Here is a 16492-nt window from a genome sequence, read left to right as displayed (position 1 = left end):
TGTGCTGCTGCTATTCCGCCTTAGAGCAGCAAGTGAGACCCCCTCCCCCCCCCCACGTCACTCATAGACATTAGTGTAAATACATACTTAGCTTCAGGTAAGTTTTCCACTTAGGGTAAATGCTGCCTGATGCTTCTGTTCCACCTCATGTTTCTACCACTACCTGCTTTTATTGGGCCTTTGCACAAGAAAGAAAACAAAACAGCATCATTTCACTTGAGTTTTTTTTTTTTTTTTTTTGCTTTGTATTATTTTGTTTTTCATTTAGTAAGACAGCCATACTCAGAAACATCTTGTTCATGTGTAATGGTGGATGGATTTTCTAGATTTGACAGTTGAACCATCAAAGCCAAAAACTAAAGGGACAACCAGAGCCATTAACCGCACTTTACTTTCCTTTTTGTCAAAGTGCAAAGAAACATGAATCATCAGGACCTTCGGGGTTAAACACACAAACCAACATAGACATATGTTGTTATATATTGTTTACATTTGCAGGTTTACTGGGTTTGGGTCCCTCTGTTTTGGGACATGCTTTCCCCCTAATGAAGCTTTTTTTTTTTTTGTGAGCTTTATGTTACGCTGAGGCGTTAGTGGCCCCAGATCCAATCATTAGAACGTTTATTTTAATAGGAAGTGTCGAAATGTTAAGAGTCTTCATAACATATTTTAGTTGTATTAAATATCAGCAGCTGTCCTGCAGGAACCTTTAGATCAATAAGTTGTCTTATACATATCTTGTTTTTGCAGACTATGTAAAGGTATGTATCATATTGTGAGTGTGAATGTATTTCTTTAAAGAATGTTACTGAGAAATAAAAAATAAAAAAAAACACACTTTGGTTCCCTTTTTCTTTTAGCTCTTTAAAATATTGGGAAGTTTAGAGTCTCTCCACCACCACACAAAGAGCAAGATGTTCCTGATGGTAACCTGGCTGTCTTTAAGTGAGCCCTGACCTTTGAATGAGAACTTTCATGACCTTAAAGGATAATGTTGTATGGGGACAGTTGCAAGATTATTAATTTGCAAAAAACCAGCAATAAATTGCATCTACACATGAGTAATGTCTCTCTGCAGCCTTGAATAGCTTGTTTATCTGTGCTACCAAAAAAAAAAAACCCATCAGCCAGAAGCCCAGCTCCACTCGGCGACACCTCTCTACATTCCAAACTACACGACGGAGGAATTGTGGCGACTCAGAGTAAGAAAAGTCAAATTAAGAATAAAGCAACATGTCACCCAGTGCAGCTGTGCCTCTGGCTCGTGGAAACTGCAGACTGGCAAACATCAACTGTGAGTAGAGTCCATTTATTTTTGGTTTTCGGTTGGATAAAAATATGATCATGAAAATTCCCAAAGTAAATTGTACCTCATTGTTCCTTTCTGTCTAACTGTCCTTTCAGTTGTGCGTTTGCATAACTCATGTAATAAAATCAGTCTCACATTTTAAATGTAACTGCACTTTAGACGACAGACAAATCACTAGAGTGAATATTTGTTTTTGTTTTTTTAGTTTCCGTCTAAAACGCTGATTACTGTTAAACAGCCTTTACACTGAAAATGTGCCTTTAGTTAAGGCTGGTTAACAGAATTATTATCAGTTACTGCTTCAGGCCTAAACAAGACGGGGACTTAGTATAAATTCCAGTTTCAAGTGTATTTATTTTTCCATATTTAACAAACTTGGGTCTTTTAGATCTTTGCAGATTCCCATTTTGGCTGTTTTTCTAACAGTGTGGAAAGAGGTGCTTTTCAGTTCCAAGTGATTTTTTTTAAAAGCCAAAAGGAGAAAATGTTAAGCATTAGGTTTTAAAAGCAGAGTTTAAGGTGAAGAAAGCAACGGTTTTCGTCAAAAAGATTTTTCCCTCAGGGAGGATTTGATGAGAAAAATTACATGATTTATTAAATGACAAATTCCCAGACAAAGAGGAAAAAAGATGAATTCAGCCAACGGGGCCTTTAATTTAGGGGCTGTGTTTATCATTGTTTTGTGTTTCTGATCTTTCTTGGATTTCACACAGATTAGACTTTCTGCTCAAACCGTTATCAAAGTGTAATTAACTGTTCTGACCTTCGGTTTTGTTTTGCTCCTCCAACATGTTCACTAGTCTGTAATTTTGCTAATGAAGCTGCTGTAGCACACTTTCAGTAACCCGTTGGCTCAGAGTCACTCAGTATGACCTGACATCAGCCTGAGTTTAGTAAAGTTGCTGCATGATTCTGTAAGACGGTTTTCATCAGACGAGAACAAATCGGATGCATGTTTTCACCACTTATCTGTATCTTCATGAGATCAGCCGCTGTGTTTAATCCTTCAGCTTCACCAGAAAATCTGTCTGTCTGAAGTTTAGGGAGATTGTCTGGCTGCGAGAGGTGAGCGTGATTACAAGTTATAATCTGGTACTGCTTTGCTGGCGTGAACAGATGCAGAGCACCTTGTGTTTCCTGCTTTTTTTTTTTTTTTTTTTTTTTTCCATTCCAGAGACTTTCTTTTATAGCGGCCTTGTTCAACAACAAACTTTTGGCTAATCTGTCATCACGTCCTGCCAGTTTGGACGGTTGAAGACGTTATTTGTGTACACAGCAGGGGGTCCTTTCTCTGCTTTCTAATATAATAGGGAACAATAAATTGGCTCATTGTGTATGGCAAAATTTATTTTCAATATAATTGGAGACTGTCCACTTGCTAATTAGGCTAATTTCAAAGTTGCCATTATGCAAATCTCTTGGAAATAAATTTACACGAGGCACAAATTTGAAATGTAGACAGTGGTAATTGGAGAAAGGCCTTGATTTTCAAGTCTGAAGACAATGACATCCTAAAGCTTTTCCTCTCAGATTTTCTTTAAGTAATTTGGTGAATCTTGAAAAGCTGGGTGGGATTTCTTCAACCTCTAAGCCTCCTCTTCTTACCACAGGATCCGAGTAGAGAAGTCAGAGCAGCTTTTAGACCATATTGGGTTGTTGCTCCCTCTGCTTAGGCAAACTGTTGGGATTTGTATTTATAGACTTATGGAAATCCAAATGTAAGCCAAGTAATCCTGATGTGAGCAGTGCCACGATTATAGGTCAAAGAGTTGGTGTTAAGAAATGAACAGTTTTACTTCCTGTTGAAATTCATCTTATTTAAAACTTTGATCGTATGTGAAAACGTATTGAAGGTCTGAGGGCATAACTTGAAATGCACATTGAGAATATGCAAAATATACATTTATATTTGTCTTGTTCCTGCAGGTACCAGTGTGATCAAGACTGACCAAACAATTGAGGAAGTCGCTGTTCCTAGGCCTGTTTTAACCATCGCAGATGATCTGGAGGTGCCGACAGTCACCAAGGAGCCCAAACCAAGCAGAAAGAGCAACAGACCAGTCGAAGAGTCCGACAGTGACTTCGAGTCTGACCCGTCTTCGCCAAAAAGTAGCGAGGAGGAAGAGCCAGAAGAGGACGAAGCCCTCAACAGTGAACATGGCGATGACACAGAGCCGGAGAATTTAGGACAGAGGCCTCTGCTGATGGACTCCGAAGAAGAGGCTGAGGAGGATGAAGACAAGCACAGTTCCGACTCAGACTATGATCCCAGCAGAGGCAAGAGCCGCTCGAAAAAAGCAATGGCTGGCAAAGCAGCTTCTGCTGCTACCAGGAGGGGCCCTCGAGGAGATTCTGGCAGGACTCTCGTCACTTCTCCTGAGTCGCCCGGTGGAGCGAGAGCTGCTCCACCTGTGAACACTGTGGATGCTTTTGGTGCTGTTCCCTTTCTTGGAGAAGTCTCACCTGTTGGACCTTCAGAGAGCTCCGACATCTTTGCTAAAGCACCTTTCAGGCAGCTAAGCCACGAGCAGCCAACCACAGAGGAGTTTGATGTTTTTACCAAAGCCCCATTCAACCGGAACCTCTCCAAGTCGAGCAAGAGCGGCAGCGATATTCACATGGGCCAAACTCCACCTGTTTCTCCAGGGGACATTGACATTTTCGGTTTCTCTCCCTTCCAGCCTGGTCCTACCGCACCACCTCCCACCACATCCAGAAGCGCAGAAGATATCTTCCGGCATTCTTTCGAGGAGTCGGCCAGCCCTCAGCAACAGAGGCTGAAACAACGCAGCCTCCAGAAGCTGTCGTCACGCCACAGAAAAACCAAGCAAGAGCCCACCGCAGGCGGCAGCAATGGCAAAAGGCACCACAGTACACCGACCGGAGGCCGCAAAACCAACAAGCAAACTTACCGCACGCCTGAGCGAGTCCGCAGACACAAGAAGGTCGGCCGGAGAGACTCTCAGAGCAGCAATGAGTTCCTTAGTGCCTCTGACTCTAAAGAGAACATCAGTGTCGATATAACCATGTCTGAAGGGAAAGACAAAGCAGCATCTCTGCCAGTAGATGAAGCCCTTCTAGACCCCTTCGGGGCCAGACCTTTCCATCCTCAGGACGGCAGCCGGCACGGCCAGTATCAAGGCCTTTGTGAAAGTAAAAGCGACATGGGCACAACCAATGGCAAGTCTTGGACGGGTTCTCTGCACGGTGCTCTTGGAGAAAGCAGAATCATGGATGATTTTGGGGCGGTGCCCTTTACAGAACTGGTCATCCACAGTGGACCTCAGCAGCAGCCACCCTCACAGCAGGTGGAGCTCGACCCGTTTGGAGCGGCACCTTTTCCCTCGAAGCAGTGACTTTGCGTGCGTCTTCCCACTCAATGACCCCTAAAAGCTTTTAGGTGTGGGGATCAGTTTTCCACAATCCTGGAACTTTGGCTTCTTTTTTTTTTTTTTTAGGAAGATTTCTCACTTTGTGTAACAAAACCCAAATCCTGTGGCGTGAGCGATGGTTCCACATATCTTTCAGCTGTACTCATTTGCTGAGAAGCCTTTTATGCTGCATAGTAACATTTAGAAACCTGTCGGAACTGGACCGAACAACCCACTCAAAACTTTTAACTGTGATTTGAAGCTTAACGTGTGACTGCTTGACTCGCCTCAAAGCTCTTTGTGTCCTGCCTTCTGATCTACCAATGTGTTTAGCACCATGAAGCCTTACCCGAGCTTGGCTCTGCCTTGCTGCACAGTACCTCGTAAACCAAGACGCAATCGGCTCGCGTTGGCCTTTGGTGTCGGAATTGTTTGGGAGTTGACCTTAACCACTTTTTTCTTGTCCTTATTAGATCTTTCTCTATGCACACTGTAACTTCACGGTAGTCATTTCTGTGGCGTCGCCTTTGGAAAAACTAGAAGGGAAAGTTGGGTGTGGCAGTAGACTGTTTTAAATTTAGGCTCTTAGCATTTTTTTAAAGCTGTAAACTTGTAAGTATCTTTTTTTTTAATGAAGTTACAATTCATCACACTGTTTGAGAAAAGGAAAAAAATAAAATACAAAGCCACATTTGCTCGCTAGTCTGGGGTTTTGTGGTTTGAGAACTCTGCGAGCTGTGATGCTATTTTCTCAACGTCACATCTCTGTGATGCGAAATGATTTATGCTTGTTGAGAATAAATGGGAATGGTTTATAGCTGGTCCTATTCTACATGCTTTGTCGGGAAATGGCCATAAAGACTAAAAGTCCCCGCTTTCCCTGCTCTGTAGCGTTCATTCCAAGCCGTTTGGTTCCTACGCTGAATCTGGCTGTCACATCTGCTCACACCCAGGGGCTGCTCCCTGTAGCTTAGCGTGACGTGCTCTGGCCGTGCTTCGTTTGGAGGTACCTAAAAACAACTACCTGATTTACTGGGATGTGTCATCACTGGACTTTTAACACAACCCATTTAAGACAGAAACAAATCTGGGCTGTTTCTTCATAAAATGCACTTTTCACAAACTCTTTCCCTTTGTGCTGACTCAGCGGCCTTAAAAACTGCACTTGCTTTACAACCACTGGCACATTTGTTTGAATTAAATGTACAAGTTGCTGTGTTTTTTCCCCACTGGAACCAATTGATACAAGTACTTTCCAACTTTTTTTATTCACCAGGGTAAATCTTGTGTTTCTCATGCTTTTACTTCTGTTTGATGCAATAAAAAAAGCTTCATCTCAGGTGGATGCTGTTTGCAGTATTAAGTTTAAAAAAAACCCAAGCAGTTAAACAGAACAAGGTTTATTTTATTTAGAGTCAAGTTCAGCCGTTTGATTGCTCATGTATAAAAATTTCCACTGCTACAAAAGTTTTCAGAGAAACAGAGCACTTTTATAATTTAAATATAGAACAAAAAGAAGCTATGGAACATGTTGTGGTCTAAAACCTATTAAAGACAAAAAATGACTCGTTTCAAAATTAAACACCCACCGTTTCATTGGAGACAATTCTATTCTGACACATGTTTAAACTTTGAAACATTTACAGCATTTACTGTTTAGTCTCTCTGATGTGGATGTGCATTTTGGAACAAAGCCACTAAAATACCATTAGCATTGCACATCACCCTAAATGAATTATTACATCTTAAAAGAAAAATAACTGACAAAAATACTTACAAAAAAATTCTTAGTAGATACCAGGGCTGCACAGTGTAGACAAGATACACAACATACGCTGATGAATGGAAAAACTGTCTCCGAACTTAAAATTAATTTTAGTAGAATCATAACAGGTCAGTTGATTTCAGTGCAGCAATCGTGCGTCTAACTTCTCCTTCTTGTTGCAGTAACTAGTAAATAATGCACTGTCAGCTTTACGTCTCAGCGACAGTTCTAAGGCCTAAACGTCTCGCTAGAAGCTGAACTGAAAAAATGTTTCAGTAAAAATACTGTTTAAAATTAAAAACCTGCACTAAAGTATTTAGGAGGGAACATTGAGATTTTTCCCCTAAAAACGTCTGTGCAGCTCTGATATAAATGTCAATTTGAACACAGAGGCTCCAACACCAGATTTCACAGAAAACAAACATTCAGTTCTGGATTATCTGGTGCTTTCAGGTCTGCAGTGCACCAGTCCTGTAAATGGAACATTTTACCATCCTGGGACTAGAACATTCTGCCTTAGTAGAAACATTAGAAAACACAATCTTATCTAATCCATTAGTTGTAACTAAAGACACTGGTGGGTTTTTGCTTTTTTCCATGATACAGTTTTACCACGAGGCAGCTACACACTGATTTTATAAAGAAAAATCCAGCAGAAATGTAAACGCATCAAGTCAGTATCCGTCAAACATTTAACCTTTCAACAACCTGCAAGTTTGCTCAATTCCACCTTTGTTTTTAGCAAAACGTAATTAAAACATTTTCTTTTTTTAAATCAAGGACATTTGCTAAAAGAAGGCTAAAGGCTGTAATTAAGAACAAGTTCATTTTTGAAATCACTGAAGGTCTGTGTTGGGGGTTGTGGGGTGGGGGGTGGATGCCCTCTGCTTGAAGCTGGAAACTTTTCTGGGAGCTTAACGTTTTGTAAGTCAGGAGCTACATGAGGCTTTATTTACAGGCACTTCCAGACATGTGGGAGATAGTTTGAATACTGCTGCTTCGTGACGTTTACAGAAAACAGACTTTAAATCTATGTAAATTTGATGTCAAAAGCCTCAATCTCTGAAGTTTCGGTGTTTTTGTTGGGGACAATCTGGTGAAAGTAATTTCAGCCACAGTCCCCCGGGACACCGAAAACCTGCGAACTCAACAATCACCTCACGTCCTGGAGTTGAGTTCCATCACTTCCTCCGTCACAGGTGAGGCTGAACTGAAGACACTCGCAGGTAAGAACGTGTCCATCTGTGGTGACACCGAACACGCTGCGAGAGGATAAAGGCGATTTCAGCGAGAGAGAGGTTTAGTATCAGCACATTGATGAAAAATAAAATGCCTCATCGTAACCAATTAACCATTAAATTCTGCTGCTGTAGAAGGTGAATGTGCTGAATTTCTTAACTCTAAATGTAAAACTACACAAAATTAACTTATTTTAAAAAATCCCCGTTTGACACAGAGAATACAAGAAAAAAAAAAAAGATATGTAGACAAAGTGAGACTAATGACAAAAACGAAATGTCCAGGTGGAGGATGGTGGAGCTGCTGTTACCGTTTAAAACCAGCAGCAGCCTCCTATGCGTGATGAGGAGCTTCAGGGCAGGGCTGGCTGTGTCTGTACGCCATGATGAAGCCCGACGACTGGTGCCACCAGTAAAACATCAGCACCAGCAGCATGTGCCACACCTGGTGACTGGAGCCCAGGTAGTTCAGCTGACCTGCATCAACATCACAGAGGAAGACGTCAAACCTTTCTCCTGATATTTACCGATTTTATTCCCTTTATGTTCAGAATGGAGAGCAGTGACGGAAAACACTGGAAATCCAAACGCAGTCTCACCTGGGAAGTAGCGTTCTGGAACCTTTGAGACATAGATAATTAGAGCTAATGCAGCAATGAAGTACATCCCCAGGACACGAGGAACAAAACCCTGAAGGCAAGAGAGACACATTTACCACAAGTCTTTGTGAAAAAAGTCAAAAGTTTCAGCTCAATCTTTCATTCAAGACCGATGAGCACGTTCAGAACTGGCCCACGTGCTGGTTATTGACACTATCGAACAGCTCAGACGGTGAAGACTTCAGCAGAATATTCAACAGCTGGACGCGGAACTTTACTATCACATACAAACTTACTGCAAATTCTAAATAAAACCAAAGTTACTCGTCCAGGCTTAAACATTAAAGTGAAATATAGATAATTAGTTTGAATGAATAAAGTATAACATCAGCCCTGCACACACTGTATTAGTCAGGTGCTACTGAGCTACATGCAGTACCAGCATCTACCAGCAGATTCTGAATAAACCCTCTTCATTCTCTCAGAGCGGCTGGTTCGACTTTCAGATAAACCAACATGTCGAAGCAGCTGAATTTCTGCTCTTGGTGACAGCGGTGAGCGTTCTGACCTGGACCAGCTCAGACGAGAAGCCTCCCGTGATGCAGACCCAGTGGACCGTGGGGATGAGGCCGTACCCGGCCACCGAGCAAAAGATGAGCGAGCGCAGCTGCTTCCACTGCTTGCTGAGGTAATGAGGGTGGATCTGAGCGAAGAAGACGGCCAGGATCATGGCGAGGACCGTCAGCAGGTACACCTGCCGCCAGTACTGCGGGGGCAGAGGAAGGTCAACTATCACTGGCTTTTCTGTTGGGTTTAATTAAACGTTTTAACAGGAAATAACACTCAAAACACATTTGTCAAAATCCAACATTTGAGACATTTGCAAACAGTCACCAGTTAACCTGACATGCATGTGTGTGATGGATATCAGCGTACAGTTAGTGCTCAAATGAACCCATTCAGTGTTCGACAGAAATTCACGATCATTCATTGAAAAACTCTTGTTGTAAAATGAATAATTATAATAACTCATAATAACTTAAGAGACTGTCATCATTCCAGTGCCATTTTGAAAATGAAGTCCTGTCTGTTTGATTTGTGAAGTTCTTCTTACTTTGTCATTTTATCAGAACTATAAAGCAAACACACAGTGAGATATTTCAAACTTCTTTAAGGAAGCGTGTAAAGTCTGGACGCCATCATCTCATTCCCTTCTGTCCGTTTGTGTGGATGTAGGCCTCCGTCCAGTCACACGTCCTCATGTGACGAGTCCTGCTGAATTTCACAGTGCATAAATTTGCACCAGGAACAAGGCCCCACTCGGCTCCAGCCAAATTTCTTAAGCTCTCCTCCTGACAGACACCATGTTCTCTGCTCCAAATCTGCATTTCTCAAACACTGAAGAGTTTGACTGGCTAAATATAAAACTCGGTTTTCCTTCGGGGACTTGGCTTGCCACAGGAGTGGAGCCACCCAGAAGCGGAGCCCCAGTCTTGGCAAGGACAGGGAGGGGGACCCTTTGCTGAGACGGCTCCCAGACTTGCGAACGTCATATGGTGGGGAACAGGAGTGACGGACCGCTCCGTGAACGCAGCCATCTGGTTTGAGCTGGAGCAGATTTCAGCTGCGTTCTGGGGCAAAATAACCCGGCGCTTCCAATATGCGGGGGAAAGTGAACAGTGAGGAGCTCAGCCAAACACTTCAGGAGTTAAAAAGGAAAAAAAAAAAAGGAAAAAAGCAGCAAACAGGATGAAAGAAAAAAAAACAGGTTTGTGGGCGGCTGGAATAAGGAACTGAAACTGGCTTGTGTCATCAGAGGCTGTTTTCCAAGCAGCGAGCGAGCGAAGGTGTCGTGTTGCTTATTCACCAGAACAATGAGTCAATCAGCAGAGCCAGACGGTGAGCTCCACTTCAGCTTTATTCAATTACGGCTTCTCAAAGGCCGAGCATGTGGTGCTAAAAAGTCTCCAGGGACGATTGTAGTTAGATGATCTGTGTGGTGACGCTCACACATAATCATATTTACACGATCTATAAGTGCAGAGTGTGTAACAGGCTCGAATATCTGATCCTCAAGGATCTGAGCTGAGTTTTAAACCCTCACCTACCCAAACACATTTATATCACTGAGCATCACTTATCCTCCGATCAGTGTTTCTGACTGAAATTCTAATCTAGTTATTAAATGTTGATGCTGTAATCGTCAGCTGCAAAAATGTTTGCTCAAGCAGCAATCACAGAAATTCTCAGTGATTCGTTGTAAAATCAGTGGTGTGACGGATTAACTCTTTAACCTTGCTCAGGGATGATGTGGGTGATTTGTGTGTACAGCCACAATTCCAAAAATATTAATAAAAACAGATCCCACCAATCTATATTTAATTCCCAATAGAATACAAACTGTTGAGCAGCTAGAATCCTGCATGAGAAAAAGGGACAACATTCCTCTGCTAAACTCCAGCAACCAGTCTCCTCACGTCCCAGATGTTAAAAGAAGAGGTGATGCTGCACTATGGTAACCGTCGCCCTCTTCCAGCTTTTTAGAGATGTTTTGCTGCCATCAAATGCAAAATGAGCTCATATTTTCCATGAAATGGTAAAATATCTGTTGTTTATGTTCTATTGTGAGTGAAATATGGGTTGATGAGATTTGTGAATCACTGCATTGGAAACAATTAAGCCTAAATAAAGGAAAGATTAAAAAAAAAAAACCTTCACACCCCCCAGAGACAAACTGTATTGTATTGGTGCTTGTATCAAACTATTCAAACAAAACTCAGCTGTGTCACGTGATTAATTAATTAAATTCCACTTCAATCAATTGCACCGATCTTTAAGCAGATGATAACATTTCAGCTGAACTTTGGCCAGACATCAGCTACTGCTGCCTACAGCCAGAAGAACTTTACCCCTTGTCCCCTAATTGTATTTCTCTCTCTTACTATGTGGATTTTTTTTTTTTTTTTGCCCAGTCCTGGTTTTTAAAGTTAAAGTTATTCACTATGAAACTGCTGCAAGGCCTCGGTTCCCTACACAGAATCAACAGTTTTTCATCTCATGTCTTCTAATGTTTTCTAATTCATCAGCCACACACTCAACTTAAGACCCTTAAGACCCCTGTACTGCAGACAGGACTGCATAGAACACTGCATTAAGAAATTCAAAGCACATGCTGCATCATCGTCACTGCTCTGTACTAACATACAGTATCAGCATTGATTAGCTGCTTATAACTGTATTTAAAACCCATCTTTTCAAAAAATTACTCCAGAACTTTTAGCCTTTGCTGCTTCACTGCACTTTGTACCATTATATTAATTCTATTACTGCACCAATGTAAAACCAGGACTGTACTGTTGTAGTTGGCCAAGGCGGATTCTTTGGAACTACATCAATTTTCCAACATACACTCATATTTTACTTTAGAAATTAAAGGAATCAATGGGACACATTCTGTGATCTGCATGGAGGGAGGCTGTTTTTGAAGATGGGCAAACATATTTCATGTGTTCCTCCTTTTGCATCCAGTCTGCCTCCACGCAATGATCATCTGTCCTCAATTTTTTTGAGGACGAGTATCAAGTCAAGTCGCAAGTGTGTGCGCGTGTGCAACGTAAGCAGCTTAAGTGCGACTCAAGTCCAAGACGCAGCCCCCATCTCTGACTGCAGACATTAAAAGATAACTACGAGAAGCAAACTTGCAGGCTGAAAACGAACTTACGTTATTACAGTAGAAGGTGTAGAAAACTCCGGGGACGTAGCAGCCCAGGATGCCGATGGAGACACCTGCATAATCCAGTGCCATCCAGCGGCGGCTGGTCTTCTCCGAGCGATGGCAGCAGAACAGGTGGTAACCCACTGAGCACAGCATACAGAGCTGAAGATCCAGACAAGGAAGCCAGAAAGAAAAACATTAGCGATTAATTCACTTTAGAATTTAGCCATTTACTAAAAAGAGATGCATCGCACACAGATCAAGGATAAAAGATGTGGGTGTCAGGTCAAACTCATCGTCTGTGCATATGTTGAGATTGTTTGGAGATTTTTCCCATTTCTCAAAACCAGCAATGAACAACATTTGCAGGACATATATTGATACAGTAGTTGAAAACCGTAACTGTAAATTGGTCAAACGAATAAAGTTTAAAGTGAAAGGTGTTTCAGGATCAGCACGATGTGACGCCACTGGCCGAGCCTCTGCCATGTCCATGTCTCTATATACATTTTTAAATGAATCGTAAAGTGCTCATACAAGTTCGGAGGTGAGGCAGCATGACTGTGCTCTTTCAGAATATGTCACACAGAGCGATTTATTAATGGTGGATGGATTCATGGATTCACCACAGCCTGACGGTAAAATCACACAGTTGTCCTGTACTGTTCCTCCGGCTTTGACCAGCAACCAACAGGTCGAAGCTCTTGAGCTGTTCGGTGTATCAGTGTTTTTCCCACCAGTATCAAACATTATTTAACACTTCACATGCAAACGTTTGTTTGTAGCAGACAGTGGCTCTGACGACTAGAGAGATGTTGGGATTTTCTGCTGCTCTGACTCTATAAAAGTAAACTTGTATTTATTCAGGTTTTATGCATATCATGGTGTTTATACTATGACAGTTTTCCTGAAATTAGATATTACAAAAATGGGAATAAATTACAATTTATTGAATCCTGACCCCCGTATGGTGACATATATGGTATCACCATACAATACAAGGCCCTGTGAGGTAAAGGGATGGACAAGTACACATTTGAGTACTGGCTGATACAAAGTACTGTTGACACTACTACACTGTTTTGCTTCTAGTATGACTTCCCTCATCAGTCCACTGTACAGTTAAGCTAATGAGAGACGCTGCTGGTGGAAACAGTAGTGGGGACACAATTCCAAAGACTGGACAGTTCACACTTAAACCCTGCTTCCAGCCACTGTCACAGATCTCTAGGCTCTGAGGGTCTGAAAGCGCACACACACACACGACCAGCGGATGTTCTACGGCAGATAAAGCTGCAAGTCTCACAAGAATAGAAGTTCTTGCTTGTTCCTCTGTCTTAACAAACATTGCAGTGACCGGGGTTTTAGAAAAAGTACAACTCTGGCTGGAAAGAACAGAAGGACAAACTGCGAAACAAACCGAACTTTAGATGAAGATCTCCATCGATTGTTCTTAACCACAGACATTTTCCCACCTCCGCCTACCCGCTGAGGTTAATGCGGTAAAGCATCGGATTCGATACCCGATACTGGTATTGGCATCGCTACATCCCAGATACGGTAAAACAACATGATGTTTCGAAATAAAGTGGAAAAATTGTCTGCTGTACCTGAAAGCAGAAGAGCCCAATGGAGTAAATGACGTAATCCTCTCTGGAGGCACCTACGGCCGGCAGCACTAAAGCCATGTTGTAGACGCCGAGGCAGAAGAAGAGCAGGAAGCCCAACAGATGGCTCCAGATATTCACAGTCTCATTGGACAAAATGAAGAGGCTGCACAGAGAGTTTATTAACACAAAGAGTCACAGACAGAAATGAAAATCATCTTTAAATTCAAACATCTTCATGTTGCATGAACCTGCCAGTGCTTCCTACAGAATTTGATAATATTTGCGGTGTTAAGCAACTAGGTGTGTGTTCTGAGTTTATTGGTTCCAAACATACTCCGTGCAAATTATGCAAATATTGACTGTAAGCTATTTATTTACATATTCCCAGCCTACTGACTTTGGAACACATCAGCTCTGTGCTTCAAACAGTCTACTGAAGGTGCTAAATCAAAACTACTAACATTAGGTTTGATTTATAGACATTTAAACTGTGAGATTCTGAAACTGATGTAAGATCAGCTGAGGGGTTTACTAGTACCGAGGTCTCGCCCAGTGTTGAGAGTTTGGGGGACTACAGTGACACTCTGGTAGTTCAGTGAACACAGTGAACCTCTGATCGCATATAGACTCGTCTTTGAGACAGACAACACGCTTCTTTAGTTTGTCCCGTCATCAATTTAAATCATAAATTAACTGCTGGGCTGCCATTTGACATTTTAAGTAGCAAATAAGTAGCGTGCAGGCACAGCAGAACAAGGAGAAACAGTGGACGGATTGCGGATGTCAGCGTCTTCTTTAACAGTAAAATTAATAAAAAAACAAAAGACTTGGCCAAATTGGGGCAGTAAATTTCCTGCAAGTATATTTATAGATGTGGGAAACACTGCAGGCAGAAGGTCAATCCTTTGACTCTTGTTCTACATTTAATCTAGTAAGCTGCTCTAACGGGTTGACACACCTCTGCTGACTTTATCACAGGCTATTATTAAGGAGGACGCTGGGAAGTTACACCTGTAAAGGAATTGTGGGGATCCACCTATTTTTTGACAAGTGTCTACTTGCCGGAGAAGATGTTGCCAAAATATTGTTTTCTAAACAACGTTTGCAGTTAAAGTAGTGTCTCAGAATGCATGAAATATACAACAGGCAACTGATTAAATCGTCCTGAGCCAAACTCTACAATTGACTCTGACAATCTTACTTCCCTTAGAAGTGGCTAACGCAATTTGTCCTTTGGGGATAAACTGTATTCGAACAGATTTGTGACTAATTAATTTGTGACTAACTGGCCAACCCGTGTGATTATGCCTATATTTATGCAGCCGTCATTCTGAGGATATTTCTGTCTGAATGCTGAAACCCTGTAAAACACCGACAGATTCTGTTCTTCCCTTGTCACCTTTTGATGCACAGTCTAGAGGGCAGGTAGGCTCTGTATCCATCTGTGATGTAGGGGTTCTCCCTCAGAAACAGTGGGATCTGTTCGTAGGTGTACAGTCTGATACCCCGCGGCACCAGCACCGGCCAGTACTGATAACCTCCCAGCTCGATGTAGTGTGCAGTCTGGGAACTCTTCTGGAGCTTCGGCGGCATGGCTGGTCCGGAGGAGCCTGCTTGAGTCGGACCTGAAGCTGAGAAGTCATATTCAGGTTTTCACGGGTTAAGACTGTATCTTCCATTCTCTAAATCTTGACATTGAAAGTACATATTGTGGCTGAGTAGTTTGTACCAGCTACAGTGTAGAGCAGGAACAAGAGACCAACTGAACGTGACTGGACCTTTAATGGTAAACTTAAGCTAAATCTAACAAATGTAGAACATAGAAGAATGGAAATAGAAAACTGATTTGTCTTCACATTAGCTGTAGATGTCTGAAAGAAATCGGAGGAGCCGCTATGTTTGCTTTTGTTCGCCACGCTGTCATGTTACCCGACAATCTGGCCCTGATTTAATCCAAGCAACGAGCGATCGTCCACAGCACTGTGATTAAAAGCCAAGTCTCTACACTGAAACCTGACTCCAATTCAAGCCCAAAGTCCCTGACGTTAGAGGAACAATGCTCACGTTACACTGGAGGGTAACGTTACAGGCGAGCGCTGCGACGTCCGTAATAAAAGCTATTTCCCGATTTTAAAATTATTATAAGCCAAATAGCACCCACAAACCACCTGCGGTAGAAACCATTTAAAGTTACGTCTAATCGGATGATTAATATTGTCGGTAACCAAATCTATTTTCAAAACCCCCGAGTTTTTAAAGCGGTTCGGCTCGATCGAGTCTGAACAGGGCTAACGTTAGCTAACATGCCGCCTCGTTCGGCGCCGACAATTCATAATGAACTTACCTTTTAATTTTGTATATGTGCAGTCTGGGCCATTTTGGGGCTTATGATACACACAGCGCATTTGCAAACATACGCTGCCAATATCTTCAAAAAACAACGTTATGTCCAAACAAGTTTGGCCAACATCTTCCAAACCACCGGAGACGTCATCAGTGATGGACCCCGTCAGTGCGGCCGAGGGCCGCCTGAGTAAAAAGAAGAGACCGTCAGCTAACATCAATAAAATAATATACAAATATTGAAAACACTCAGTAAATGGTCCTTTTTAAAAAATAAATAAATAGAACTACACTTTAGGGCATTAACAATTCCATTTTTGGCCAAACTACATTTTTCGGATGCCCAAAAGGTTCCCTTTCATAAATAGGACAGAAAAAGAGAAATAGTTCAAGAGTTTGTTAATTATTAGTTAAAATTAATCACGGGTTTGTAAAAATAACAATTTCCAGTATGTGTAACAAAGTTGAACTTTTCGAATTTAAAAAGGTTCCCAAAACGTCTAGTGTTTGTTTGGCATTTGTTTTCCCAAAATGTTTGGTTT

General features: G+C 42.0%; 2 protein-coding genes across 6 annotated transcripts in view; one reads left to right on the top strand and one right to left on the bottom strand.

Annotated features, from left to right (window-relative positions):
* The window catches only part of bmp2k (BMP2 inducible kinase), a 37105-nt gene extending 31279 nt beyond the window's left edge, over positions 1-5826 (top strand). For all 5 annotated transcript variants that reach the window (XM_067519883.1, XM_067519884.1, XM_067519882.1 and 2 more), the window contains one exon: positions 3236-5826. In XM_067519883.1, the coding sequence (XP_067375984.1) occupies positions 3236-4665 (1430 nt within the window). In that variant the 3' untranslated portion in view covers positions 4666-5826. The remainder of the gene's footprint in view (positions 1-3235) is intronic.
* Positions 5827-6064: 238 nt separating this feature from the next.
* paqr3a (progestin and adipoQ receptor family member IIIa) lies at positions 6065-16128 on the bottom strand. Its single transcript, XM_067519887.1, has 8 exons — positions 15952-16128; positions 15007-15238; positions 13608-13770; positions 12004-12159; positions 8851-9048; positions 8283-8373; positions 7995-8160; positions 6065-7707 (listed from the first exon to the last, which is right to left on the bottom strand). The coding sequence occupies exons 1-7, from the start codon at positions 16010-16012 to the stop codon at positions 8018-8020; spliced, it is 1044 nt and encodes a 347-aa protein (XP_067375988.1). The 5' UTR covers positions 16013-16128; the 3' UTR covers positions 6065-7707; positions 7995-8017.
* Positions 16129-16492: the final 364 nt, after the last annotated feature.

The sequence above is a fragment of the Channa argus genome, chromosome 11, assembly GCF_033026475.1.
Source record: "Channa argus isolate prfri chromosome 11, Channa argus male v1.0, whole genome shotgun sequence".
Lineage (NCBI taxonomy): Eukaryota > Metazoa > Chordata > Actinopteri > Anabantiformes > Channidae > Channa > Channa argus.
The sequence above is the reverse complement of the archived record's forward strand: the minus strand, read 5'-3'. Positions and strand labels throughout refer to the sequence as shown.